Source organism: Morchella importuna, assembly GCF_003444635.1.
Source record: "Morchella importuna strain M04M26 chromosome Unknown Morimp01GS010, whole genome shotgun sequence".
NCBI lineage: Eukaryota > Fungi > Ascomycota > Pezizomycetes > Pezizales > Morchellaceae > Morchella > Morchella importuna.
In genome coordinates this window covers 42,336-69,674 of record NW_025763407.1, presented here as the reverse complement: position 1 = coordinate 69,674, position 27,339 = coordinate 42,336, and the positions used below count along the sequence as shown (strand labels likewise).

Sequence of the window (27,339 nt, the reverse complement as noted above, 5' to 3'; positions counted from 1 at the left end):
TACACTACATGCCAAATATGTACACCAATAGGACCAACAAAGGAAAGGGAATGTGCCTTCAACGACAACGGACGTTGTGAAAGCAGCGCCTGAAGTTGGTACATCGCAGACCAAAAGGCTAAAGAAAGTAAATGGAACACATATCGTAAGACCACGAATGGAAATTGTATAAGTCACTTAACCCTCCTATATAAACAACAGGTTATTGCCAGAGGTATCTTTCCGATCTCGATCCCGCAACCCCTATAATCCACATATTACTCCCCCTAGGTCTCTTTCCCAGCCGGCGGCCCGGGATATGGCATGATAGGCAGAGCTATTGACTTTTCCTTCGCCATGCACTGTGTCGTGTTAGCCAAGGATATACTAGAAAGCTTGCCAGTGTTGACAATTTGTCAACGCTCGGAAACTGTCAGTCTGCAACATACCTCTTTGGTCTCACTTTCCTCGTGCTCAAAATCTTCTGCAGATAAAGATCTCCCGTTCAATATGTTCCCCATGTGTGTTGTAGTATAGCTCTGCCCTTTGCGACGCATCCCTACTAATGTCCGCAGAAACGGCACAGGACTTTTGGTGAAGGTTGAATCTTTCATCTGGAGTGGTTTACGACTTGACTCATCGACAAAGCCATCACTAGCTATTTCCACGTTCTTTCCCGGGGGCCGTGCCTTCAAATACAGTCCCAAGAACCCACATATTCTTTCGTATGTCTCATAGTTTGAAAAGTACAACTGGCCAGCAAAGATGTTGACCGAGTCCATTAATTCACGGTTTAGTTGCCATGACTTAGGTGGTCGGGGGATTGTGCAAAGGTCTAGAGTTTCGTATGACGGGCTAGCCTTCGCGGTTCGTGGAGAATACATGTGTAGGACGACCGACCGCGACTGACGTATGCGAGGTAATAAGTCATTGACCTCGTAGGGACTTAGGATAATCAAGGTCGAAGGATCATGATTCATGGATAAAATCCAGTTGACAGGTCGAATATAATCGTCCGACCTACTGTCACGCTTTCCCGCGATCACAGTAGCAAAATCGATTGTTGCAAGAATTTTCTCGGGCCACGATGCCAGTTCAATATGCTGATTGGCCGAAGTTTCGCGGAGAATTTCGAAGGCGGGAATAAAGGTGCCCCGTCGGCGGGCCTGTGGTGGCAGGGACCCATCCTCTACCAAGCCTTTGAGATCTTCCGTGACCTGGTGTTTCTGAGGGTCGGCCTTCGGGGGGCGCTGTTCTTCTCGTTCACACTCAATCTCATGTGACAGCTCCCGCTCTTGCTCTTCAAGCATCGAAGCTCCACCGAACGATTTCACGCCGAACTCCTTGCACTTTTGCTGAATTGCAGTTAACTCACTGCCGTCTGCTCTTTGTGTTGAATTCCATGATGGTAGGATATCACCCCTAGCCCGCTTAAACCCGTAATGTTCCTCCAGCGATTTTGATTCTTGCTCAAGTAAGATCTGTGGAAATGACAGTCTAAGCTCATTGCATGCCTTATACCGGTTGGTATGACTGATGCCTTGCTTTGCCCATATAGGCAATAGTTTGCGGGCATTATTACAAGTTTGCGTCATACACCAGTGCAAAACGTCCCGGACCTCAATCGACTGACGGCCCGCCTGGTTAGCCACTACAAGGATTTTTCGATCGACTTCCGGAGGCCCGCAAAATAAGACTGAATGGCCGTTTCCTAGTTTTCGCATTCTCATACATGCTGAAAAAAGTTAGATTAGCAGTCCAGAGATCTTCATGAGGGTAATAACCTTGTACAAGCCTATCCTTTGTCAAATTGGGCCCGAGGGTTACTGCCGCTCTGCTGTTACTCGGGAGCTTGAGGTCTGTACCCCGGGTATGCGCTTCATCAAGATACACAAGGCATCCATCCAGTCGTTCGGCGAAAGCAGAAATCAGGAGTGGCTCCGTGGTTCCATCACGAGTTACTACGGTCAGCTCGTCACTGTCGTTGAAATATACTGCAGCCTTGGCGTCGTTCTCCGGTACCATTCCCAGCCATGCTTTCGCAACGTCGTTGTTGCGCAACTCCAATACCTGAGCTCCAACATCCAGTAATACTTTAACCCTCGGATCTCTCTTGTTCTGCGACTCCAGTGCTTGAGCTCCGGCGCCCGGTAATTCTTTGACGTTCGGATCTCTCTCGGAATCTGTTAAGATCTCTAGTAACTGTTTGACATTGAGCCGTTCACCGCTAGTTCCTGCGGTCCGCATATAATTATTCTCAGGCTGCAATAGATAGCTAAGGACTTTGGCGTTGGTGTTGAGCTGCTCTTCCGTGTCGTTTTGGGTAATTGATAGGGGAAGGAGGTATTGATTATCGTTGGTGCCGCTAAAACCAGTCGTTGGGTGAAGCTCCTTCTTCTCAGCTATGTCCCAACCCGACGTCGAAAGCTTCTCCGAGAATTCCTTAGCTTCCATAGGAAAGACCACCCCGGAAAGATAAAAGTCAATGACTGCTTTGTTATATTTAAAGGTAGGAAAAATCTCCTTCTTCCATTGGTTCCTATCCTCCAGGTTGATGGCGTTCAAGTATCTCAACTTGAAGCTATGGTTAGTTACAGAAACTCCTTTCAACCAACGCTCATACTCCATTGTTGGATTATCGGACTTATAGACATCACGAAAGCAAATCTCCAGCTGACTTTCGCTCAATCCGCCATAGTAGTAGCTGAGACAGGTCAGGGTTATTGCAACATCCGGATGACTGAACTCCGACTGCCCAGAAGGTGAATCCTTTGCCCTATAAGGGACCGCAAGCTTCGTGGGGCGCTTTGGATCGAGGCCATAATCGACCTTCCATCTCTTATCATGTAACACATACAACAATATTTTGTGAGCAATGAGGCCTCTTAACAAATAGAGAATACCGGTCGAGACAATATTATCTTGATATTGTAAACGTAGAAACACGCACTCTTCCTCCCGTAACGTTGGATCTGTAATAAACCTTTCTGCCATTTTTCGTAAATGCTCGTGCAGGAACCGGAAAGAAAGTGCGGGGAGATAATCTGTACAGTATCATAGAGCATTGGTCAGCCACCACCTTCTGCGTACTGTGTATCCTCGTTGCAAGGGGATGGGGGTAGGGGGTTTAGGGGAATACCTGCGACGATCTTGGAGGCAATCTTTTTCAATAACCTTTGCCCCGCAAAAATGCTAAGGATACGTATTGAGTCAAAACCACCCTCATGTGAAGAAGGTACTACCTCAAATTCTCGGGGGTCGAATTTTGCCTCGCGGAGATGCTGTCTAATAAGACCCAAGACCTGTTGGATAACAATCCAGCGATCAGGATAGCCTTCGATAGGTCTTGAATTCCCAATGGTGTATATTAGTTCATGCCGGATGCTTAGAATCTCGTCACTTTCGTCCAGGATATCTCTTGATTTTTTCCTTAGCCACCGCTGGGTTTCAAGTAGCTGTTGAGCAACTATGCGCAGTTCTCTTGTGGCCCCGGCGTCGGCTTTGGGCGCTTGTTCAGCGTTATACAACCTCTCCAGCCCAAGAAGCTTGAAAGACAATATGTGCTCCGGCTGGGCCAGCAAAATGCCCCCGTTCTCCATACACTCCTCAAGAAGAGCATGAACTGTCCTCGCCTCATTTACTCCTATCTTAACCCCGCGGGAGAACGGCAGAAAATAAACGCGGCGGTTAACCAAGCCCCCCAGCCTTTGGACCAGTGTTTGAAACATTTGCCCTATCAGTGGCTTCAGCACGACGACTCGGACCAATTTCTCACCGTCGGCAAGGGAGGCGGCAGCAATTGGGACAATGATCGAAGTCTTGCCTTCCCCCATACAAAGTTGCATGATTGTATTGCGACCTTCGTCTGGTGAGATCATCTTGGACGCTATGTCTACCTGAACCGGTCGCACAAGTAGGTTATTCTCAATTTCCATTAATAACCAGTCCGTTTTCTCCATTTGATTCCAGTGCTCATGCCCACAGTTTTCCAGTTCCTTTAACAGGTCCGAGGAGGCCCCTATTCGAGCATGATTGAGGAGGCGCTGTGTTCGTTGTAGCATAGAGATTGCTTTACCGTAATTGACGAGCACCGTTCTCCACTCATCATTTAATTGGACTCCTCTATTCGTTGCTAATTGTTGGAGCAACAACATCGGTGAGATCCGTGGCCATAGGCCGGCTCTGTATAGCATCCAACCTTTGTCGTTTCGTTTTGGAAGAAGTCTTTCTCGAATAGCATCAAACAACTCCGTTAAATACTTCTTACACTTGGCTTTGGAAGATTCTAAGATGTTTGCCGGTGGTAGCGCTCTGCCACTTTCCGCAGAAACAGGTAAATCTTTCAGAGCCTTCAAGCTCTGCTGTAAACCCTTAACATATACCTCCCAGAAGCCTCCCCGACTCTTTGACTCAAAATCTCGTAGAAGTGATTCGAGACCACCATCTACAGGGGTTGCTTTTGGCGAGTGCTTAGGGGAGGCAGAGTCTCGTCCAACTGTAGGAGGAGGAGGCACGAGTAGATCTGGGGGGTGTACGCGGAGTAGGTTCTCGAACGGAACGGCGCTGTTTACAGATGAGGTTGACTCTCTGCATGGGTCAAAGTTATAAGCCTGAAAGTTTCTTTTACCCTCTGTATTCACATTGTCCAGCATAGCTTGAACCCTGAGCACATGGCGTTGGAGGCCCGAGTTCCTATACCAGTCTCTGAAGCGCATCTTGACCTTTGCCATAGCCACCGGGACATCCAATAGCGGGAATTCTCGTGCTGGTTTCCTTGGGACCTCGCAACGCCATTGAGAGACCATTGCATCGACAAAGGAGTCCAATTGTTCCTCCAGGTTACTGCGATAAGTCTGGTGTCGCCGAATACAAAGTTCAATTTCGCTCTCATCAACATTGGGCTGCAGGTCTGCCTCGTCGCTGTCTCCAAATCTCGTGGCACATCCCTCGAGCGCGTCACGCAAAGTTTGGGCATCGGGCTCGAATCCTTGTTCAAAGTCGTAGGATGGAAAGTCAGGCAGTCCCAGCGATCTAAAGCATTCCACCGTAGCAAACGCCAGTAAGCTCTCGATCAAGTCCATCTTCGTCTTTCCTGAATATGCAATTGTACTGAGCAGGAATAACAATCTGTAAGTATCACGTTCCTTGGTGCTCATGGTGAGAGACTGGTACAGCTCAAACCAAACCTCCGCGAGATCTTGGTCCAACCATTGCTGATCATAAACAAACTCAATCGTTTCGCTCCTAAGCTCTCCCCACCTTTCAAATACACCCATCAAGTTGGAGCAGACGTTCAGTCTCGATGGCCAGCGCTCCACCAAGGCAGAGATGTAACAAACATGCGCTTCATCCAGTGACGTCTTCTGCGGCACATCGCGCGCCTCGTAAACAACATCCTTCCTCTCTGCCCCATTGGAGCCGCCAAATTCATATGTACGGAAACCCGCGTTACGGTGAGCAGCCCTCTTCAAGAGCCTTGGCTCGCGGGATTGCGTGTTGAGCGTTGGGGCACTCGATCCAGACCCATCACCGCCTCCTTCCACGAATATCTGAAAGCGACTCGCATGAGCTAGAACATCCCTCACAATGCTGGAGAACTCCTCATGCTGTGCGATCGGGGACAAGCAGCTCCACGTTACTTTCTGCATAGTCTTCATATGCTTCGGGTAATAAACACGGACGGGGGTCAGGGACTCAATGAGCCCAAATAGCTCCGCCTCTACCCCCCAATCTCCAGCTTTTGGAATGACCAGGTTGCTGCAGCCCGAAGTAGATAGAGAGCCTCCTCGGTCCCCGTCCGACCGGTTAGATTATCAGGCAGGCACGATGCCGTCACCGCGTGAAGGTATATTTTGTAAAGGTGACTGGCCAAGCTGCCGTTCCCTACCAGCCGACCGAGAATGGGGTCAATGGTGTAGATGTGATATTTTACCCTGTCTTCGTCGACGTCTCTAGTATCGATCTCAACCCTCACATGGTGATTCTCATACGGCTCGAACTTCACCTTGCCGTATGGGATCAACACGCTCCGTATGGACCCCTGACGCACAACAAGCCGGTTCCCTAGCCCTGTCAGGGTTCCAATATTCGGGTCACTATCAATGAACATGCCCGGAAACTGTCGACACTCCAACTGTTGGTCCCCGTTGATAAAAAAATCCAGTTTGAGCCGAGGCAGATGCGCTGATACCACTCCACCTTTCCAGCGTACATCGATATAGCTTTGGTATTCCAGCGGACTAAGCATCGAGTTGATTGCCGCTGTTGTCGCACTTCGGACATCAATCAATCGTTGATCTGCCCCAAGGTGGAGCTCACTCGGAGCAAAACCGTTCGTATCGGAGATGTACCGACTGTGTTCTGGAACCCATGGTTTCTTTTGGTCCCGCAATTCGATCCTATTTGTTGAGAGATCCAGCCAGTGCAAATGGTTCGCAATAATGTGATCTGGGAAGTCACCATGCAGCTTAGCACGGGGGATAAGCTGGTGCACCACTGAGTCCGTTTCCCTCCGAGTCCGAATGATAAGCTCTTTTCCCTGCATTGCGAACCCCACCTGTACCGAGCTTGTTGGAGAAGTGTCATAAAGATTACTTTCATCTATTGCTTGATTTGTCTGAAATACCATTCCATCCATATTCGCCCGATATACATCAAGAACTTTCTGGAAAGCAATCCTTATCAGTTTTCAACCAGATAACAATTCTTGGGTCCAGCACTCACCTCGCCGAATAACTCTACATAGGTTGGGTGAGAAACATACTCCAGCGGCAGCCTACCAAGCGGTAATCCATCGACAAGTAGTTGACCCGTAAGTAGATTGTAATGCACCATCTGAGAGCGGTCTCCAGCGACACCAGCCGTGGAAACCACCATCCATCTGGCGTTAGGCTCTGCTAAGCTCTTCCATGGGGACCCAGGTCTGTATGCACTCCATACGCAAGTAAGATCTAAGCCGATTTGATCCATGAGAATCAGAGAGCGAACGTGTTTTTCGATTGCATGGGACAGCCTTCTGTCTCGATCGAGTAGAATACGTACTGGAGGAGCCAAGGTATCGTTGATGGCCGGGACATTATCGTGGATAATTGTGGCGCATTCAACGAGAATAGCAATGTCCTCCCGGGAATAGAGTAAATCGTGGAGATGTTCCTGCTCAACGTGATAGGTTTCTCGGCAGACTGCCGCCACCTGCACAATGCGAAGTTGAAGTTCTCTCATCTCCTGGGGTTTACAGTGCCGCAGCTTGGTAGATAGTTCTCGTGTCCACCCCGAGCACACCCTACGCGCGTCACGCAAGAACCTCGCAGTACCCGCTATGATGGATACATGCCTGGCAAACGAGAGGAGTTGAGTCGCCAACATGATCAGGGTCTGCGCTGCGACGACTTCTTGCCAATTTGACTCTATAATTGCGAGGAAATTAACCAACTCGGAAAGAAGGCTTCGCCCAAACTCTTCATCCTTGAGGACTATATGAGATTCTCTCAGCGCCTTTGAAGATTCCGGAGGTCCCCGGGGCCCTGCTTGCCAAGCACACTGTGAAAACAACATATTGACGGCGTCGCTACTGAATGTGAGGGTGCGGCTTCTGAGCTCTCTCAACATATTTAGCCATTGAAGCCGGTGACCTGACCGCACAAGTCCAAATGCAATGTATTCGTGAAGCTGAATATCTGCTGGGCAGTCCGACTGCCTGGATATAACTGCGTTTGGCGTGTGGGTAGTTAACCTAACAGTGTACTGCAATTTCTGGTAAGGGCCATCAGGGAGTTTGAATGTACAGGACCTCCGAATACTATACCCACCGATAGCTTGGTGGGTCCATTTTTTCCCCTCCCCGTCATAGAGTCCATAGCGCAACCCATTATTCACACAGACTGATGCCATCGTCGTGGGAAGCTTCGCAAAGCGGTAGTGAGATTTGAGAAATGATTTAGTGAACGACGACCACTGAAGTTTCTGGGGCCTAGATCGTTGAATGACCTTCCTGTACTGCTGTAAGCCGGGATAGGTGTCAAGGGTCTCGAGAGGATTCTGAATCTCATCCGGGAGGAGATTGGATGGTGTGCACACTTCAGTCAGAACTTTGTATGTCGTGTCCCTCCATATCGAAAATCCTAATGGACATCGGAGCTCGAACACTACCGCCTTCCGCAGCAGCTCCTCTTCGGGAAGAGGCATCTCAAATATCTCTATCTTCATCTTCTCTGCAGTGGTAATAAAGAGACATCTCTGGCATCTCCGGTGATGTTGCGTCCATCCCTCCTCCCAATGGGTAAAATACTCACAAGCCAACCTATCGGCTGCTTCGAGCAGGGCTTTGTACTCCATCTCCTTCACGTAAAGCTGGTCCTCCTTTCTGGTTATTTCGTTGTCCGCATCATCCAGTATCTGACGCCGAAGGCGCTGGTGGTCCTCTGAGGTATCAAAGTACCGCACCGCAAATGATCTCTCGGTCACGATATTTGAATATATAGAATCAGTGGGTTTTTGAAGTGTCTCGATGTTGCGAGCTCTTATGTACTCCTCGATGGTACGCAGGCGGATTCTTTGCTGAGCCTGAGGGAGCAGAAGCGGGGTCAGGAAGTCTTCCCCGAACCCAGGATAGTAATAGCGTAGCAGCGGGTGAAGTTTCAAAGCAATCTTATCGAGCGCGATCCAGAGCTCCATCATTGTCAATATGAATACCGAGCTCCTTTCTGGGTTGACTAGGGTCGACAGCTTTGCAGCTGAGATGTAATCCTCTATTCGCTCTCCAATCTCCTCGCAGGCTTTGCTGTAGTCCAAAGTCAAAGTGACCCACGTGTCCAGGTTATTCTTCACCCAAATCTCAAAGTCTGCCAATATAATTTCCTTGTCTGGGTTTCCCTTGAGGACACCAAGTGGCGGCAAAGTGCCTGAGGTTGTATTGATCCGTTTGGATTCATTTGGCGTAAAACAGTTGATCTTCTGTTTTGTAACCCCCAGACTCCTGGCTACTCTCAAGTATTCTTTGGTGTTGTTCATCGAAAGTCGCACATCCTTCTCGGGAGAGAGGGACTTTGGATTCCATCTGAATGGACTGGAGTAATATCCCTGTGCTTGGGTCCATCTTTTGTCTAGGGTATCGTGCGCCCGATCGCCCACCCTGCGTGCCTCCACCATAGCAAATTCAGGTAAACCTCCATTGCGCATTTTATGGACTCGACGGCTTAGCTTCGCGTTCATGACAAACAAGACATCGCTGGGAAAACCATGCATAGATAACGCCAAATCCAACAGCCTGGCCATGAGGAACACCATGAACGCTTTATACTCCTTATGTCCCTCACCAGGCACCCTCAGCGTAGTCTGCAACGCAACCCTCACGACAAGCCACAGTGGTGACCGCCGCCACGGAAACCGCGCATTGTCCCAGAGTACATCGTCGGCGATACGTTTCTCGATGCGCTGGACGTTGGCCGGGCTTCCAATCCCACGAAGGATGCCCGTAAGCATCTCGGTGATGAATTTCGGACTCTGCGTTTCCCTGTCCTCCAAGACCACAGATCCCGCTTTGGCGCCCTTGTGTGCTGCTTGATCCAGGACCTGCCGATTCATCTTCTCTAGAAACATGGAGAGTTCCTTGAGGAAGGCGGCGTTCTTGACTTTCTCTAAACTGACCGCAATCGCGGGGCCAGGGTATGAGCAACGGAGCTTCCCTACGGTTCCTACCACAATCCCCGTGAGTGGGGATGCTTCGAAGGATTCAAACACCATTGTATTCTCTAATTGACGTAGGATGAGGCCGGCGTTTTGGGCGCCAATATGGAGTGCCAAGACGTCTGTTTCCAACAAATTAACACACGCACGCTCTGGTACAGAGAGGGGACCATATCTACCTCCGCATCCCATATACTTCACTGCCTTTCTGAAAGCCTTTGCGTCAAGGGAGTTGTGTTACAGGAACTACGGAACACTGTTCTAGAGGCTTAGGACAATGAGGGATACGAGTGACGGGCTGTGATGCGAGGACGGTCGGGTAACGAAAGGACAAGCATAGAAAGGTATCGGGTAGTGTGGGAGCACGCGATGTTACCACACTAGTGTTATACTATTATGACGGCACGTTTACTATTGGGTGTCTCACCCGGAATAGAATAGGAAGCGGGGCTTACGGCTGTAGGCTGTTCTACTTAGGGAAGTAGGTCTAGGATAATAGTATGGTACAACCCGATGACTGGCAATTGCAAGGTTCATGGTTACGTGTCGGAATTAGAATGGAGGACGGGACTATGCGGGGGCGCTTTTCTATCTGGGTTATCTTCGGGAGCGTTATCTTATTCTATTATCGTTGTATCAGTTAGTATTAGAAAGCGGGCCTTGGCATAGGTTCCAACATGTATAAATAGGGCTTGATTCTGCGAAGACTTGAGGGTATCATCAACCATCAAAGTCAAGGGAATCCGGTTTACAATATCATCAGTTTAAACGCTACAGAATTATCGCTTAGCACTGGCCATTTCCCCAAACAAGTTGTTATTCTCGAGCTGACAAAGGTTCGTGAGCATCTTGACGGCTGACATCCACTGCTCATCCATGTCGTAACCCCTTCTCTCGTGATAGGATTTGGCGATGTCCCGCACAACTTTCAATAGCACAGAATTGCCCTCTCCGACGTCGGTCTCGGCTCTCTGTGGGAGCTGTGGTGGGAGAAAAACATGGTTGATGATGAAGGACAGGGAGTCCAGGTCGATATCTAACGGTATTTTGCACTTGTTAGAAATCGCAGTAACCCAGACGCGTCAAAAAGGGACCGAGGGGAGGGATAAATCTGTAGACCTCTGAACTGTGCCATTTCCGGAGAACGACACGACAGCGAATAGATGAAAGAAATTTTATTTAGAAATAGATAGATCGAAGTAGCTTGGTGACTAGGTGTAATACTTCGAAGAATAAAGGTATAGAATATAGATATGTAGTGTACTGCTCTGAGGATTATAATTACTGAAGGAATAGTGTAATGATATATCATTACCAGTACAGGGCGTTTAGCCCGCCAAGGACTTCAGGCACCCCATGATTGAGGCTCCTGCGGTACGGGCCGATAGGCAGCATCTAGGTATAGTTCTCGTTCAAAAATCATGGGACAACGCAACCGCGAGTTGCTACGGGGGCTTGTCCCAGGATTCTTGACATGGAGTTATACATACAGGGATCAATGCTACCCCTCATCTTCAACCTATTGCGAGGGAGGTTCAAGAGGCCATGTTTCGCGCGCGTATAGTGCGCGACTTTTTGGAGGTGCAAGCATCACCATAACAGGAAAGACTATCCTGCGGCAGAGTAATAGTAATTTTTTAGGCGCGTATTGCCTCTCGTCAGGTTATGGGCGGTGAAACACAAATTGATTTAATTGGATCGTAAGCATAAAACCTTTATCGATAATTGACCTATAATACCGGAGAATCCCGGGAATAACGAAACCAACTGGATTGGAAAGGTGCACTCGTCAAGACACTACGCGCTCTGGGCCGATTCAATTGAGGCTCTATGCTATTAATGGTTGAATGAGCACAATCAAGCACTCATGGCGCACCAACCCCAATCAAGTTTGTCGTATTATTCGATTCCACTCCTTGGCATGTTGCAGTGCATGGTGTTATTATGCACGTCAGCGGTCCCCTTCCCTTAATTATCCTATAAGAGCTAGCGTGTAGACGCCTTCAGTCGGGGGCGAAGGAGTTATAGATTGACCTGTTGAAGTGGAATACCTATGGTGCCGGTCTCGATAAACAGACAATCCGCGCCAATGTCCCAGACGAAGAAACAATTTATTAGGTGGATATAATCTCGTTTCAGAGGCAACTAAATTTATTTTAGTAGAATATCAGGTTCCAGGCGGGTGAATTGTCAAGAACCCTTGTTTTTGGCAGGCGACAATAGATATTCAGACCCTAGTTTGTAATCCTATATAGTCCTTCAGAAAAGAAAAAAGAGAAAACTGGAAAATAGAAGTTGTAACACTGGTGATTGCCTACAGATTCTATTTCTTAGAATTTCGACTTTCTTATTTCTGGAGGGCGAGATAGATTTGGTGCGGGGAGTTTCTGCATGCCAGATGTTATCCTGGGCCCCCTTCCCAACAGCAACCAACGTCGCTTATTGGAAGGTAGGTATTCTATAACCTTAAACCGTCAGGCCGAATTGAAATCACCAGAACATGAACCCAATACGGAAACGTGATAAAGGGTTTGAGTGCCTGACGGTTTAGGGATAGATTACTATCTGAAGACGTTACAGCCAAAACGACACCAGCCAAGCCATGGAAACTTTAAGGTCTTTCTACGACGAGGCGAGCAGCAGGTGGGTATGGGGGAGGTAGAGGGAGGGTGGCGAAATTCCTCCATGATATACCGCCCTCGCCTCCATGTCAAACTGTGGTGGGACTTGTCTGTACTAGCACGTAAGCGATTTAGTCCATTGTCATTTCTAATTGTTGAACTGGGTCGGTTGCTAACAGAGGATTGTTGTTTAATTGAGCTAGTGTTGCCATGGACCAAGACCATTGTACCATCGACATGGTCAAACGCGGAATTGCGTTGCCAGGCTCTTTATATTATGAGATATGTGGGAGGCCAGGTATGTCTTCCCACTATCAGTAGCCAGCTGTCTTGGGTGCCTACCACCAAGATGGGGAGGCTATGTCACTTGCTGACGTATGAAGCTTCGTACAAATCTCTCTCACTCCTATCTTGTTACGAGGCAACGTCGAATATTGATGCGCTTAGAAAATCGCCAGAAGTTGCAAGGCCTCTATTGATAGGTATAGGTCAAAGACCTGGTTTGAGGATTTCCTAGCGCCTCCGAGACTATGGACCTCGCTCCATAGGCCATTCCCCTTATATTATTTTAGTAGTCTTGCAATACTGGGGGGGGGGGGGCGAGGGGTGGGATGGTAATATGGATAGAACATACTAATTATCGAGCAAGATTTCTGGTCTTTTTTAATGCCTGCGATGTCTGTAAGGGTAGTGTATAGCAGCAGCCAGAGTACGCAGGCAGAATTAAAGGATGCGTAAGAAAGAGCAGAGTATATATGGGGCCAAGTCATATTGGATGAGTAAGGACAAGTGTTAGTCTCGCACTAGGCCAATTAACATGCTGTATCTCCAAGCGAGGATAAAGAGGAAGAAGGCTCTGCATTCCCCCCTCGTTAAAATCATTATCAATAGAAGTATATATCATGTGCGGGGGTACTTTAATGTCGCTGAGATAGAAAGGGAAGTGACATTGTGCTTTTTGAGAAATTTCCAGAACCCTCTTGAGCTCCGGGCGCAAACCCTCCAAGCAAACCTCCACCTCCCCGCCACCCACACATTCCCTCCAACGTATCCCGGCCTCCACCATCCTGCCCCCACAGACACGCCCACCACTACCTAAGTACATGTACTCCTCCACACCGATGCCGCCCCAGACTCGCGGAAGTGAGGTGCGTCTTTGTGTATCACTCGATGCACCTCCACCTCCCGACTCCGCCCCTTTTTTTTTCTCAATTCCCCGAATACACACCCACCTCCACCACCACCGCCTCTACCTCACGGTCGCACTACCTCCGCACCTCTCCACATATGCACGCCTCCACGTCGCCACAACCACCTCTCCCACCTCCACCTCGCCCCCGTCGGGTACACCGTCCACAAACGGCTAGGTACCGCTGAGCCACCCATCACCTCGCCCACCTCGCTCACTACATCTACATGTCCACCATGTCCACCTCACCCACCCCCCCACCCACATTACTAGCCACACCTACCTCGCACATCCCCGATTACTGTCTAACAACTCCATCTCGCTCACCTCGTTCACCCCCCGCATTACTAGCCACATCTACAATGTTCGCCCCACCCCGCTCACCTCACCTCGCCCACCTCTACCCACTTTCCACCTCACCCACTTTCCACCTCCACCACATAAAAGACTCATTTCCCCCCCCCCCCCCCCCCGCGGCCACCTCACCTACACCAAACGCCCTCCCCCTCGATCTCACCTTCCACCTCTGCCACCACAGTCGCACGCAAGGTGAGCGAGTGCGTCATGGTGTATCACTCGGTGCGCCTCACCTCGGGCCATGCCCACCTCTTTTTTTTTTTTTTTTGTTTAATTCATTAATTGCATGCTATGCCCCACCTCAATGTTACCCCACCCCCTCGAAACGTTCCTCTCCACCACCTGCTTGATGCCACACCCCCACATCCACCTCAACTCCTCCACACGTCCGCGCCCCCATGCCTCCGCCTTTACCTTCACCTCCACCTCCACGCCTCGCTATCTCCATGCCTCTAAAGAAAGCCCTCCCTCCTATAATATCTCTCTAACTCCATCCCCACCAACCCCCTCATACGAAAACTCGCCTCCGATGCTCACCTTACCTACCTTACCCACCTCCACTTCACGCTTCCACCTTTTCTACCTCCCTAGTTCGACTCTCCTACCTCAACACCACCCAGAGCATTACAAGTAAACCTTTGTGAGCGCGTCATGGTATATGATTCGGTAAGCACTTAAGCAGCTCGCCACTACCTTCACCACCCCACCTTATTGCCAAACCCCTGTCTCCTATCTCGCCCATGCCCCCTCCATACATCCCCTCCTATATGCCTCCAGATACTCCACCGTGAGCCCCACCCCCCCCCCCTACCAGCTATGTATGTAAATGAATCAATTGATTCATTTCCCCCTAAAGCGAGTTGAGTAAACGAATCAATTGATTCACTTCCCGGAGAGGATTGTGGAAATACTCGCCAACAACCGCTGGCCCGATGGTGATTCCGATTTCCTTATCAAGACTCACGTTGGCGAGAAGAGTATTTCCCTGGTGACCGATTGCCAGTTTCGATACAGCCGACTTAATGAGCAAATCTATCGAGAGCTAGGTATTACCAACAAATAGAGATCCATAGTAATGCAGTCATAGGTCATCACTCGTTGATCAAGTTGGCCACCACCGTCCCTCGAACCGAGACACCCGGTTGTGTGAGACAATGCGGCTAGAATCTCTCTTAATCACTTAATATAGATATGGCTCTGGCTATATTTGAGCCTGGGATCGTTCCTAATATGACCCAAACTTCCAATTATCACCATATATTTATTGATTGCATCATAGAACCGCACTCGGTCATGGAGTATCACTCGATCGCCACGTTTCAAAAAAAAAATACATTGCTATCCCGTTTTAGCTGTCGTGCATGTGATAGTTTCAGAATGATATGGCATGTTTCAAAAAAGCGCAAGCATATCTGCGCTATCATATATCTTGCTCGTATTAACCTTACCACCTAAAACACTACAGGAGTGCATCTTTTGCTGCTTTTGTAATCATTGGATTAGGATGATTAAAATTCATAATTTGTGAGTATCTATGAAAGGACATGCATCTTACGACCGAATACTCAAGGAATCAAACCCGTCTTTCCGTTAGATTCTTCAAGAGTCAATCATGAATTTTTGTTTCGTGATGGGCACGAGACGAGACGAGACAAGATTAAGCCAGGTCTCGTCTCGTCCCGCGGAGGTCCTGGTCTCGTCTCGTCTTGCACTTTTAGTAGACAAAGTTCAAGAAGAGACGAGACTTGACAGGGTCTCGTCTCGTCTCGTGGAGGTCACGGTATCGTCTCGTCTTGCTTAGTCTCGAGACAAAGTCCCGAGACGTCTCGTCTGGTGCCCATTACTAATTTCGTTCCGCTAGCTTTTCCAGGCTACACCTTTCTATATAGCCTCATGACGGGGATTCTCAATACACGTCTCCGCACATAATGTATAAAATGTACTCTATAGTGCTTTGGTGTACTTACACGTAGATACTTACACACCGGTCCTCTTTGTTTGTGTAAACATGGTCTATTTGTACAAATGTGTGTTACCTACTTAACATTGAAGATATGTAGTTTAAACTATCCTTTGGTGTAAAATATCCACATTGGGTACGGTTCGTGTAGCCATAGTGACATCAGGATTTAAGTCGGCCCCAATCTATACTTTGTATCAACCTTTCTTCCTAGCATATACTTATACCCGTGGCAGCTATTCGTTGAGCAAAGATGTGTCTAGATATATCGGCATCTAGGTGCATCATATTATGTACCGATTGGAGGAGGTTAAGGAGACTACCGGCAGTGTGGGGCTTACATTAGAACTACAGGGAGAATCAAGCCTAATATAGTTCGGCATCGAGATTCGGTTTCCTGGGGCTTAGAGCCCTGCCTTCTATAGCAAGAAGAAGACTAATATATATCTTAAGGACACGATTCAGTAAAAGCTACAGATCAATTCACGTTCCCCCATAGCCAAAATGGTTTTCACGAATGAACAAGCTCTCCTCAGCCCTCTCAGTCTCCGCTGGGCCGTAACCTGCCAGCTGTAGATAATTCCTACCTTTATTAATTGGATAAGCGATGATGAGCTAGGTTTATATATCCAACTTCCTGGAAACGTCCCCTGCAGCTGAAACCGGGTTTCACCCACCACCTGTGACAATACAAGCGATTACTTGATGGGTGTGTTATCGAATGGTGGATACGTGTTGAATATCAGCTTTTGTCTACACTATCTCTATAGATAGAGGGGTCTTTCATCTTCGAATTTCATTGATTAATGGGATGTTACTCCCTACCCACCTACATGCAAAAATAATAATCGTAATGGTCGCGGTGGTGGGTTCCCATCTTACAAAAGAAAAGCCGATATCAAAAACACGCCCATAACCCAACCCAGAAACAAAAACCCGCACCAAAGCAACACCCACCACGTTAGCTATTTTATCACCCCTCCTCCCGCCGCCCAAAAGCGTCAGATCGAACTTAAAGCGCCAGACCCTCCACCAGGCCCCTAAAATGACTCAACGCAACCACGTTCCCCCTCGCGGGGTTCGTCCACTTGACATTGAACAGGGCCTCCTTACCCCCCGTGCGCTCCTTGTACGTAAATACGAACCGCCCGTCCTCCCAGCAGCTGATCTGGTTATTGTCTGACCGTGCACGCGCAGGCGGTACTGCGTCATGGTGAAGGAAGTGTCGGCAGTTGAGCGGGAGGTGTTGGTCATCCCCGCGTTGCTGATATTCGAGATTAAGATAAACTGTGTTCGTAATGTGTATATTATATATATCTATGTCATATCCACTTCCACTCCCCCAAGGAGGGAGAGGAAGGAGAACATTTGGGGGCGGGGGGGAAGTGAGAAAGAGAGAAAACATAAACTTACAGGGTGATCTTCTCATCCTGAGGTACAACATGGCGCATTTCCCCACCCTCAAGGACCGGCTTCACCACCGACCCCGAATCACTCACCGTCCAGGCAGCTCCCTGCAGGCCCTTCGAGAGCGACGTCTCCACCTTCCTCGAATCCCCCGGCCACTCGAGCTCCCCATGGAACGCCGTTGGCATTGTTACAAGCCCCCGGATTTCCACTCCAACCTCCCCAGTGGCGCCGGCACAGTTCATCTCTATATGCACGGCATCGAACGGCAGCATCGGCCCCTTAATCAACCTGGTGACCACGGCCCCGTCCTCCAGCACCGTGACCGCCCCCTCCTCATACTGAAACATTATTCTATGCCACACGCCGTCCGCCCTGATGGCCGAGTTGGCCACGCTGCGGAAGCCCAGGCGATCAACGTACGTCGTCCAGGTCGGGGCGGTGCCCGTGTAGCGCAGCAGTAGGGAGGTTCCGTCTAGGAGTCCCGAGGGCGTGTGCAGCTTTGCCTCGGTCGTGCTCGCGAACCGCGCCTACCGGAGGTCGTAGACGACCGTGTAGCCCGGAGTAGTGACGACGGACGGGATGCGGCAGGTGGCTGTGGACCACTGGTTGGCTGCGCGCTGGGCGGTGGTCTTTGTGAATGTGAGGAGCCGCTGGTCATCACTGATTCGTGCTTGCAGTCCAGCCTGGTTGACTATGTCCCATGCCCGAGAGGCGGGTGCGCGGCTGGACGGCGGTAGGTAGTGCGTGAGTGTGTTGGAGGCGTCGCTGAAGTAGACCGTCCAGGGGAGATGTCATTATTGGGCGGTGGGATAGTGACCCCGCCGTACTTGACGCCGAGTGTGATGGCCCCCGTATTTTTGTGGAGAAGGTCAGTCATGATATATCACTCGGAAAGCAGGTGTCAATGATTATAACCCCCGGTATGAAAGGAACAAATGATATAATGGGGAGCGAGAAAGAAGGAAAATCGAACTGACCTGCAATTACGGGAATGATCTTTACGATAATTTTCCTGTCCCCAGCAACCGCAGCGTCGATCTTGTACTCGAAACACGGCTCAAGCCCTTTTGGCGTCTCAGGGTCTGTCTTCACTGCTTGGACTAGCAGCTTGTCGGGCTTGAGTTTGAATTGGGATGATGTTGGAATGGCTACGGTGAAGGTGCCTCCTCCTACTACACCTCCAGCAGCCCCAGTGCCAATGTAGATAGGGAGACCCTCCACCTTGAATTTCTCCGGCGGGGGCAGCTGCTCCTGCTCCACGACGACAACTGGGAAGAGTGGCAGCTCTGGTTGTGGTGCCATTCCGAAGATGAACAGTTTTCCTGTGTATTCCCCCACTGACACACAAATACAGTCGTTAGATTACGAGGGAAAAAAACGATAAAGAAAGCCACATGCAGACTCACATACCTGGAACAGTCTTTGGAACAGTGAAAGTCCCACTCCGCAAGCCCGCTGTATCCTCCGCCTTTACGGCCACATCCAAGACTATCGTTATTACGGTCTTGCCGCTTGCGACGGTCATGGGAGCCAATTCCGCTTTATACTCCTTCCCGTCCTTTACCAGGCCCTGAATTAGCACCGCCGCCGGCTTGTCAATTTCGGCCTTTGTCTCCTGAATCATTCCTACTGCCGTAACCGTAGCTCCCGGAGGCTTGAACAGCGGCGAAACTATACCCTCCACTGTCACTTCCAGTGCGGTCTCATCGCCTCCGCTCTCCAAGGGTTGGTAGTACTCGATCGCATATGTCCCGTCGCCCCTGTCCGTAACACGCACCACTGGCCCGCAACTCTTACTCACCGGACGTACCATGTTCTCGCCGGTGGATAAACGGTGGCCCTCGCCATCGATGGCAGTGAGGAGCACGGTGGACAACTGACCGGGCTTGTGGGATTCTGGGGTCAGGATGCAGCGCGTGGGGTCGATGAGGGATGCTGCGGGGACGGTGGCGACTAGGAAGGGGCTACCGGGGACGTGCTGACTGTTTTGGAGGACGCCAATAACGATATCGGTGGCGGGGCGGGGGTAGAGCACGGAGAGGAGGTTATCTGTGGTCACCGTGATCTGCGGGCTCCTCCCCACACTGTTCTGTGGGAGTAAGACCTCAAAGGCGGCGCTGGCACAATATGGCTTATGACGTGGAAATAGCTATCCTGCTTTGTAGTTCCTGCTGAACAGGATCCGAACCCTCCGATCAGCGGGGTGAGATTTTGAGTACTAGTGTAATCCGATAAAACAGGGACCTGCTGGATAGTGTGTCCGATTCATACTTCGTGGTGGATAGGACGCTCTTACGGCTCCGTCAGAACATGCTGCAGGGGGAGCGCAGGTGTTGAGAGAGCTGCTGGACCCTATGGTACAACCTTTTAGGTGTGTAGCGGTAAATCATCCGTGCGGGGATGAAAATCGACCTCTTCTTTGAAAGTGTGTTTGATCATCCCACTATGCCGATATATGTTGGAGTCATCACCTAGGAAATATGATTAGCTCAGGAAGGTAATGATTTATTTATTGTGATTTTGGAGCTGTCCGAAAAGGGATAGAACAAGCGAGGATAGCAAAAATAAGCTAGCTACCTGCTATAGTAGATGATCATCTCCTGTGGGAGGTAACTAGCTGACTTTGCCAGATCAAGAAATGTGAAAGGAATAAAGAAACTGAGAATATAATTGGTAAGATTCCGAGTAACCAGTCAAGATGATTGAGGTTCGAATCCCTGGCACTTGATCTTTTGAATAATTGTCCTAACATCTTATCATACTCAGGGATTGCAATGGGCCATGTGTTATGACGGGCAGCCCCGGCTTATTTTCGGCAGGCCAGGCCAGGCCACTCTTTCTGCATGGTGGGCCAGGCCAAGCGATGACATGATTTTAACCCAGGTCAAGGGTTTTAGCCTGAGCTAATACAGTTCTCAGAAATATAGGGAAATGACGCATGCGCAGGGGCTGGAAAGTCAGAAGGAGTCCGTGATCTACAATCGTTAAGGACAGTTTGTAATATAATTCACCGGGAATAAGATTCCCAGGCATCAATGAAGAGACGAGCACCAGTTCTGACTGACGAACTCCTTGTCATATCTCTACCCGGGCCTACATGATGGCCCAAGCCATGACCGGGCTATTTTGTCTAGGCTGGGCCTCAAACTCACCACCAGGGGCCAGGACAGGTACAAGAGCGGGTCGATTTGATGATGCCAGAGACGCATACCAGAGCTGGAAACCTCCGGCGAATTCGGCATTGCTATGTGAAAAAAGTGTCGGATTTGTTCAAACTTGGTCTGGGATATATAGCTGGTAAGGTGGTGTGAAGGCTAGAGCACACTATGGCGCTAATAGTCATCAATAAAGGGCATTTTGCATATCCCCATAAAAATTAGAACTGCAAACCAGGCCGTAAAATCAGACACGCCAATAGGACTCCAGTGCCATTAAGAAGCACTGCTATCGCTTTCTGACATTCTCTTTTGTGCATACAGATTGGTATTGGTAGCTATCAGCTCAAATAGGGGGTCATTCATGAACAATTTGAACACATGAATGAGTTCAATTGGCTCCAAAATAGCTAGGAAAACCGGCAATTTGCTCGACTCTGCATCCAGAGTGCTCCCGTGTACTAGGGGTATAAAGTAGGGAACAGCAGGAAGCTGGTTATGGGGTTGAAGTTCTTTAGAAATGTACTTATTCGAGGGTTTGGTAGAAGTCTCGGCGGCAGAGTGAGATTTCATGATCCCGCTTTTTTTTCCCCTTCAGAATGGCAGAAGGCCCAGAAGAGGCGGCGGAGGTCTCCTCTCGTTCTTTTAGATAGGATCTACTGGGTTTTCTGGGGCGCAGCTCCCTCTCATTCATGGTGGGAAAACAGAAGGTGGTACTGGTTGATTTTTATGTGATTTTGAGAGGTATTGCCTGCTGGGTTCTTATACCCAAAAACTAGCTATAAATAATATTCCTCTTACCGGATGGATCTTCTATATATGACCTACCAATTAGGTCATTAATGAGGTTGGGGGGGGGGGGGGGGTAGAGAAGGTTGATAAATAATGACAGCCCAGCGGAAATTCCCCCCAAAATCGGGTGCGGTAGCGTCCCCAAATCGCCGAGTTACGGACCATGGGGTGCGGGTTGGGTGCGAAAGCTGGGCCACATTAGTTTGATTCATAGATCTTCCTATAGATTGTAATTGCTAGTGTGGAGACGCTATGATTGTTAAAGACGGGTTACAGGTGGTGGCCTCACAAAACAATGTTCGCGGAGTCAAGGATAGCGTTACTGCACTCAGGGTCATATCTAGGCCGCAGAACCCATTTGAAGACAGGACAATTGATATGTATATATATATATATAGATCGCCGCTTGGACATACATGAGTAGGTTTTTTTTTTTTTTTTTGGTTTAATTCATTAATTGCATGCAAGTACGTGACTAGGCTTAAACTAAACAAAATACTACTCTTCGGCGGGCGGATAGGACATCTCATTCTCAGTATCACAAGAGGGAGGAATAATGGGACATGAGGTCGATAAGCTGGGAAAACTCGGGGGGCTCGGGGGTGACAGCAAGTCCGAAAGCTTGGGTCCCAGCCCATATTTCGCGACCGAGACCTTGCACTTCCGGGCAATCATCTAAGTGTGCAATGATTAGGCATTGAAAACGAAAGCGGGAGAACGGATGGGGTGCTACCTTCATACGCCATACAGCCTCCGCGGCTCCATAGTGGTTGGCACACGCAACAGCTGGCCACGACTAAGGATACATACATGGCCTTTCGCATAGGTCATTCGAAGTACCTGGCAATGCGATCCTGCATTATACCTGTCAGGGAGACTCATAAAGGAAATGGATCCATTACCTGCGCTGACGAGACCCGCCATATGCATCTCTCTCAAAATCACCCCATCCTGTTTGACGTGACCCTGTAAACGGTACAGCATTCCATGAAGTGATTTGGCCGCCTTCTTAGTGTCACAGAGCCATTTATTGCTCGTCCCGCCCTCAAAAGTTTTTGAAGTTTCCATGGCGGGGTACTCAAGCTGCCCGTTGTTGTCCTCAGCTAGTCCATCAAAACGTGCACCAAGTCTTTTGCGTCTTGTGGTGGTCACCCGGTCACGGTTCCTTCTTGCGGTGCTCTCGATACTCGTCGTCTCACCGCTACACCGCTGTTAGATCATGATAGTACAGGGAGGTAAGATGGTAAATATTGCCGGCGAAGCGTGATGCCGCTAAGAGTTTGGAGACAACGGTCTACGATGACGGACCATATATTGATCGTGCACAACTGCTCGTTATGATCTTTGAGGAGTATTTGATCGGGATCTTCGTATAGAGGTAGCCTGGGGGTCTTGGTAAGCCATTGTACGCATAAAGTCGGTCGGGTCGGCGAAATTGGTTCCATTGCAGCTCGGAACGGGGAAACAGAAGCAAAAAAAGACGACAAAATCGCAGGCCTTAACCCTACCCGGCTGGATGTACCATGATTGATTTAGAATTTCTCATTTGTCGTTGACACACCAAAGATCCGAAAATGATTTCAGAATTGCCCAGTACTTACAGCATTCGAAAGCATAGACCAGTCAAATCCAGGTCATAGTGCTCCGCTCGATTATATTGTTCATTTTCCTTTAAGAAGGAAGTACTACGCAAAATCTTGCGGACCTGAGCGGGAGATTCGGCCTGATCAAAATCAATATACAAACACAAGGGTGCTAGATCAAGAGGACAAAAACATACATCCCAAAACCGTTCCATCGAGGTCACAAGTTTCTCATCAATATCCGGCCAGGGGGGCACCTACGCCAGTATTTCCGGCCAGCCATCCGGGTCAAAGAGCTTTCGACAGATGGATCAAGAATATCAATTACAAAGGACCGTGCTAGGCCCGGAGCATTCCGGAGTACATCTTCCACATATGCGCCACTAGGCAGTTTCCACATGGAATCGGCGGTCATCGGGCGATATGTATTATTATTATCCATCGATTCCTGCCTGATCACCGCCTTCCTTCTTCCTCTTCTTCTCTTCCTTTCTTCCTCCTTCTCCCTCCTCGTTCCCCTCCTTCTCAAAACGCGTCTGCTGATACGTTAACAAAGGATAGATAGGGTTGGGTCTGACCTTCCTCACCTGCTGCTTCTTGCTTGCCGCCACTGTTGGCGCAAGAACCCCGATAGCATTAACTGATTCCCCGAGCATATCACCGTTGATGGCCACACTTGTCGAATGGTTTGGCGGGCCTGTAGCCAGCGCCTAGCGAGCTCTGTATCGGGTCCCTATACACATTGTTTCACAGAGATAAGCGCAGATTCGCTAACCGTACCGCGTACCGAAGGATATGCAGCGCACGGTGGGAAACCAGCGCCGCGTGGGCAAGCAGCCAGAAACAGCCGGACCATGCGCCCGCGCTGGTATCAAGCTCGATGCAATAAACCCTTTGGCCGGTCGGTAGAATAACCAAGCAGGTCATGTACCGAAACAACCAAACAAGCGCCGAGTGGGCAAGTAGCCGTAGACACAACCGGACCAAGTAGGGGGGTGTGCTCCAACGCTGGTCTCTAGCTAGATGCCACGAACTTCTGCCAAACCAAAGCAGTTGCGGCGATCCAGCAGGGCGGGCGTTCGCATCTTGAGGTAAGGGAGGAGAGCATCTCACAAAGTCTGCTTTCCTGCCGTTGGGAGAAGGGACACCCACACTTTCAATGAGAGAAAGCCGAGGGGAGGTGGGACTGTACACCGTACGGTACCCGTCCATGCATGAGGGATGCTACATGGTCCCTAACACTCTTGGGGAGGTTCTCGACATCGACTAGACTATTCAACGACTTGATGTAAGAGTCGATGGCCTTCTGATAAGCGTTGACGTCGACCAGTCCCGGGGGCGCAGGCGGCGTTGAGGAATTTGACGATATCGACATCTTCCACTCGCTCGTCATGGTGAGCTGGCTGGCACCGAGGGTGGCGTATGATTGCAAGGGGGTGGCTTGTGGCTGATGAGTCAGCTGTGTGGCTTCCCTCGGCTAAGTTCCTAGACGCGGGGGTTTGCGTCTACGAGACTTGGCGAGTGTTGGTGAGATAGCTGGGCTGAGCTAGTGTGGCCAGCAGGACCCCCAGCATATACGGTTTTTCTTTTAGTAGTGGTGATCAGTTTATAATGGTATTGTATTCAACGCCATTACTGGTTCGATATAGAGTAAAGTAATAGTCAACTACCGAACGAGAGTGACTGGCATCGGGTATGTCCCAGTAGGTTCAACTGAGAAAAATCCCCCCGGCCCCTCCACATTAAATTTATATGCACTGAGATAGATGATAGCAGACTGAATCCAATCAACACAAATTAAGATAAGGAAAAAGAGAGTCGTAGTTCATACAAGGCGCCGCAATTCCCCCCCCCCCCCACAAATAATACATACGTACCTAAATAAATATATCCACATATTCCTCACTGCCTCGCGTCATATGTAGCGATGCGAGAGGATACTACTGGAGGATTTCAGCGTCTGGGGCGTTCCCATTAGAACGATGAGCCACATGACCGACATTATTTTCGGTATCGCTAGCATCATTACCTTGCTTGGCCGTCGGAATGATTAAACGATGATTGCCACTAGTTTCATCACGAAGAACTTGCACACCGCATTCAAATCTCTCCTCCTGTCCTTTCATGAGCTGTCGATACGATAGTCTTCCCATCTCAGTAGCAGTGCTCTCTCCTAGCAAGAGATACTCGGGGAGAGACGACCAAGTTACTTCCGCGCTGCTACCCCTGCACAGCTGCCATATTGAGCCACAGCAAGCAACAGCCACGAACATGGTAACTACGGTCATGGCTAGTATTATCGTCGGGCTAACTGAGTATCCGTAAAGGCGGTGGTAGACAGAAACTGGCGAATACACAAGATTCTTATAGTTCTGGATTGATTGAATAAGTACGTCCGACTTCGGTGACGTCGGTAGAAACGCATACTGACTCTGAGATTTGCTGTTTAATAATGACAACAGGGTGACCCAAGGTCCGCCAACTGTTACCTCAACCGTTGAAGCATCGATTATGTGTGTCAACGTTTCCAAGTGGTTTTCCGAAAGCTGACGGTTCAATATGTCCAGCTTGGTCTTATCCGTAAAGGAGTGGTCCAGAGGTCTCCATATAGTATCCCCCATTTGATTATTAGAGTTTACCACCTTTTTCGCCCATGCTAGTAGTGAGGGATTCATTGTTTCTCCACGTTTAGAACGTTCTTTACTTAGAAAGGCCGTCGTGTTTCCACCGCCAGGGTAGACATTGAAACCTCCTACGTGCTCATAGTCTAGCCAGCCTTCTTGAAATAGGAATGTTGCAGGTGGGTGTGGAGTCCTTGTCTTCGCATCATAGGAGATTTCCTTGTGATACTCTGCTCCGAAGACCTCATACAGCCGACCGGAAAGGGTTGCCGTTGCCGACGTGAGCGCCGCCGTGTTAGCGCAGACGATCAAGTCCTCTTCGAATTCGAACACAAATTGTATTGAGTCGGTAAAAAGATTGTTGGATTGTAGACGGTGACCTTCGGTGATATAAAATCTGGGAAAAAGGAAATAATCATCCACGCTACCGCCTATCGTCCGCAGCGTAGCATTTCGATGGTCCACAAGTAGCAGAAGATCCCGACTTCTAAGGACTTCTTTGCTTGTTGTATTATTCGGGGCGACAGGTTGAAAGCACCACTCAGTGGAATTGCTGGCGGGTGCTATTATCTTAGATGAGTCTGCGCATGATAACCTACGTTCGCGTCGACAAACGGTTGTTGATCTCACGGCCCTCATTGTGGTTTTGAACAATGTCGGCGTCGGGTTATTCGCAGCAGTGGGCTTATAGGTGAGATTTGCTTGGCCCCCGTATTCAACATCATCCCACATTAGGGTTGTAAAGTTCGTTCCTCCGATCCATTTTTCATCGATGTTCAAGAAACGAGGCCTGAGCAATGTGCTGCTATTCACAGTCACTGGATGCATCAAAATGTCGAATTTATGAGTTTCAGTTGATTCTCTCTGGATATAGGCATTACTTGCACCCAATATCTTCTCTGGCATTGGCCAATAGTTCCCAGTGTAGTTCCACCACATCCCGCCGGCGGACATATTGTCTTGTACTTTTTTCATGTCGGAGTCAAGCGGGTTAAGGAAGATGTAAGGATAACCCGGGGAGCGTTTTGATAGTAATGCTGAGCCCGAACTTATGTTCCACTGTTGCAAGATTTCATTGGGCTTCAAGTCCTTTTCGAAAAACCAGTGCCGAGCCGGAATCAGAAGTACGGCGCTCGAAGGGCCCACTGATAAGCAAAGTAGACCTGCAAGAAGAAGAAATGCCGATATCGTTAATACACCTAACCTCCTACCCCTCCCTTTGGGGTCTCCTCCACTCGATCTCCCAAAATAACCTAACCCAAACTTCAAAGCGGACATGTAACCTCTGGAAACTAGCACGGTCGGGGAAGCAGTCACTTGTTCCGCCCCGACAAGAGCAAGAATCGTGCCTTTCTTGCTGATCAGTGCGCTCTGGACTAATTGGCGAGCCAAATTGGCGAGGCAGAGCACCATGGTGATCTCGAGGGCCTTCGACACGTATTGAAGTATGTTGAGTACGGCCTCTGTGTCGGCCCTTGACCGACCAAGCTCTGGGCCGACAACCTTCTCATGGAGATTCAGGTAAAGAAGGATTACTGCCGGTGGGACCGAGATAATAGTCCAAGCATGTGATATAATATTGTAGAAAAATGTTTTGAGGCTCGGAGGACTTGGTTGTGGCTCCTCCGGTGGTGAGTTAGGGCTCTTTTGGGGGATAGGGCCCGGAGAGGGCGTAGAGGTGGCTGTGCTTTCCATGGGTGCAAACTATGGTCTATATGAAGAGCGTTAGTTCAATAGCCATAGAGCATGAGCTTAATATGTAATCCTCACGTTTACGTCCACTTCGGATTGGAGCGCCCGGGTCTGAAAAGACTGGGGGGGGGGGGAGAATAGGAGTATTGCAGTTCCTTGGGAGATATCTGATAAAAGGTGATGTTTGCAGTAACAGTGGAAAAGAGATTGCTGAGTATAGATATCGATGAGTGGAGAGAGGGAATTCATGAAGATATAGAGCAGGGGGTTATTCCCAGCGTGTCATAGTCGTGTGC

The 27,339-nt window shown here is 49.3% G+C and overlaps 6 protein-coding genes across 6 annotated transcripts; all 6 read right to left on the bottom strand.

Annotated features, from left to right (window-relative positions):
* Positions 1–266: 266 nt before the first annotated feature.
* LAJ45_04118 (uncharacterized protein) lies at positions 267–9,720 on the bottom strand (the record flags this gene model as incomplete). Its single annotated transcript, XM_046113699.1, has 6 exons — positions 267–341; positions 429–1,714; positions 1,764–3,023; positions 3,119–5,698; positions 5,875–6,643; positions 6,703–9,720. The coding sequence occupies 6 exons, from the start codon at positions 9,718–9,720 to the stop codon at positions 267–269; spliced, it is 8,988 nt and encodes a 2,995-aa protein (XP_045972801.1).
* A 722-nt stretch (positions 9,721–10,442) lies between these two features.
* LAJ45_04117 (uncharacterized protein) lies at positions 10,443–10,798 on the bottom strand (the record flags this gene model as incomplete). The annotated part of the gene is made up of 2 exons (XM_046113698.1): positions 10,443–10,699; positions 10,783–10,798. The coding sequence occupies 2 exons, from the start codon at positions 10,796–10,798 to the stop codon at positions 10,443–10,445; spliced, it is 273 nt and encodes a 90-aa protein (XP_045972800.1).
* A 6,401-nt stretch (positions 10,799–17,199) lies between these two features.
* Positions 17,200–19,469, bottom strand: LAJ45_04116 (uncharacterized protein; the record flags this gene model as incomplete). Its single annotated transcript, XM_046113697.1, has 4 exons — positions 17,200–17,727; positions 18,188–18,537; positions 18,611–19,317; positions 19,420–19,469. The coding sequence occupies 4 exons, from the start codon at positions 19,467–19,469 to the stop codon at positions 17,200–17,202; spliced, it is 1,635 nt and encodes a 544-aa protein (XP_045972799.1).
* Positions 19,470–21,645: 2,176 nt separating this feature from the next.
* LAJ45_04115 (uncharacterized protein) lies at positions 21,646–22,945 on the bottom strand (the record flags this gene model as incomplete). Its single annotated transcript, XM_046113696.1, has 7 exons — positions 21,646–21,822; positions 21,881–21,943; positions 21,988–22,001; positions 22,050–22,348; positions 22,402–22,530; positions 22,749–22,870; positions 22,928–22,945. 7 exons carry the CDS (start codon positions 22,943–22,945, stop codon positions 21,646–21,648), a joined length of 822 nt encoding a protein of 273 aa, XP_045972798.1.
* A 219-nt stretch (positions 22,946–23,164) lies between these two features.
* Positions 23,165–24,123, bottom strand: LAJ45_04114 (uncharacterized protein; the record flags this gene model as incomplete). The annotated part of the gene is made up of 5 exons (XM_046113695.1): positions 23,165–23,266; positions 23,318–23,340; positions 23,405–23,463; positions 23,883–23,916; positions 23,973–24,123. 5 exons carry the CDS (start codon positions 24,121–24,123, stop codon positions 23,165–23,167), a joined length of 369 nt encoding a protein of 122 aa, XP_045972797.1.
* A 547-nt stretch (positions 24,124–24,670) lies between these two features.
* On the bottom strand, positions 24,671–27,046 carry LAJ45_04113 (uncharacterized protein; the record flags this gene model as incomplete). Its single annotated transcript, XM_046113694.1, has 2 exons — positions 24,671–24,690; positions 24,760–27,046. The coding sequence occupies 2 exons, from the start codon at positions 27,044–27,046 to the stop codon at positions 24,671–24,673; spliced, it is 2,307 nt and encodes a 768-aa protein (XP_045972796.1).
* Positions 27,047–27,339: the final 293 nt, after the last annotated feature.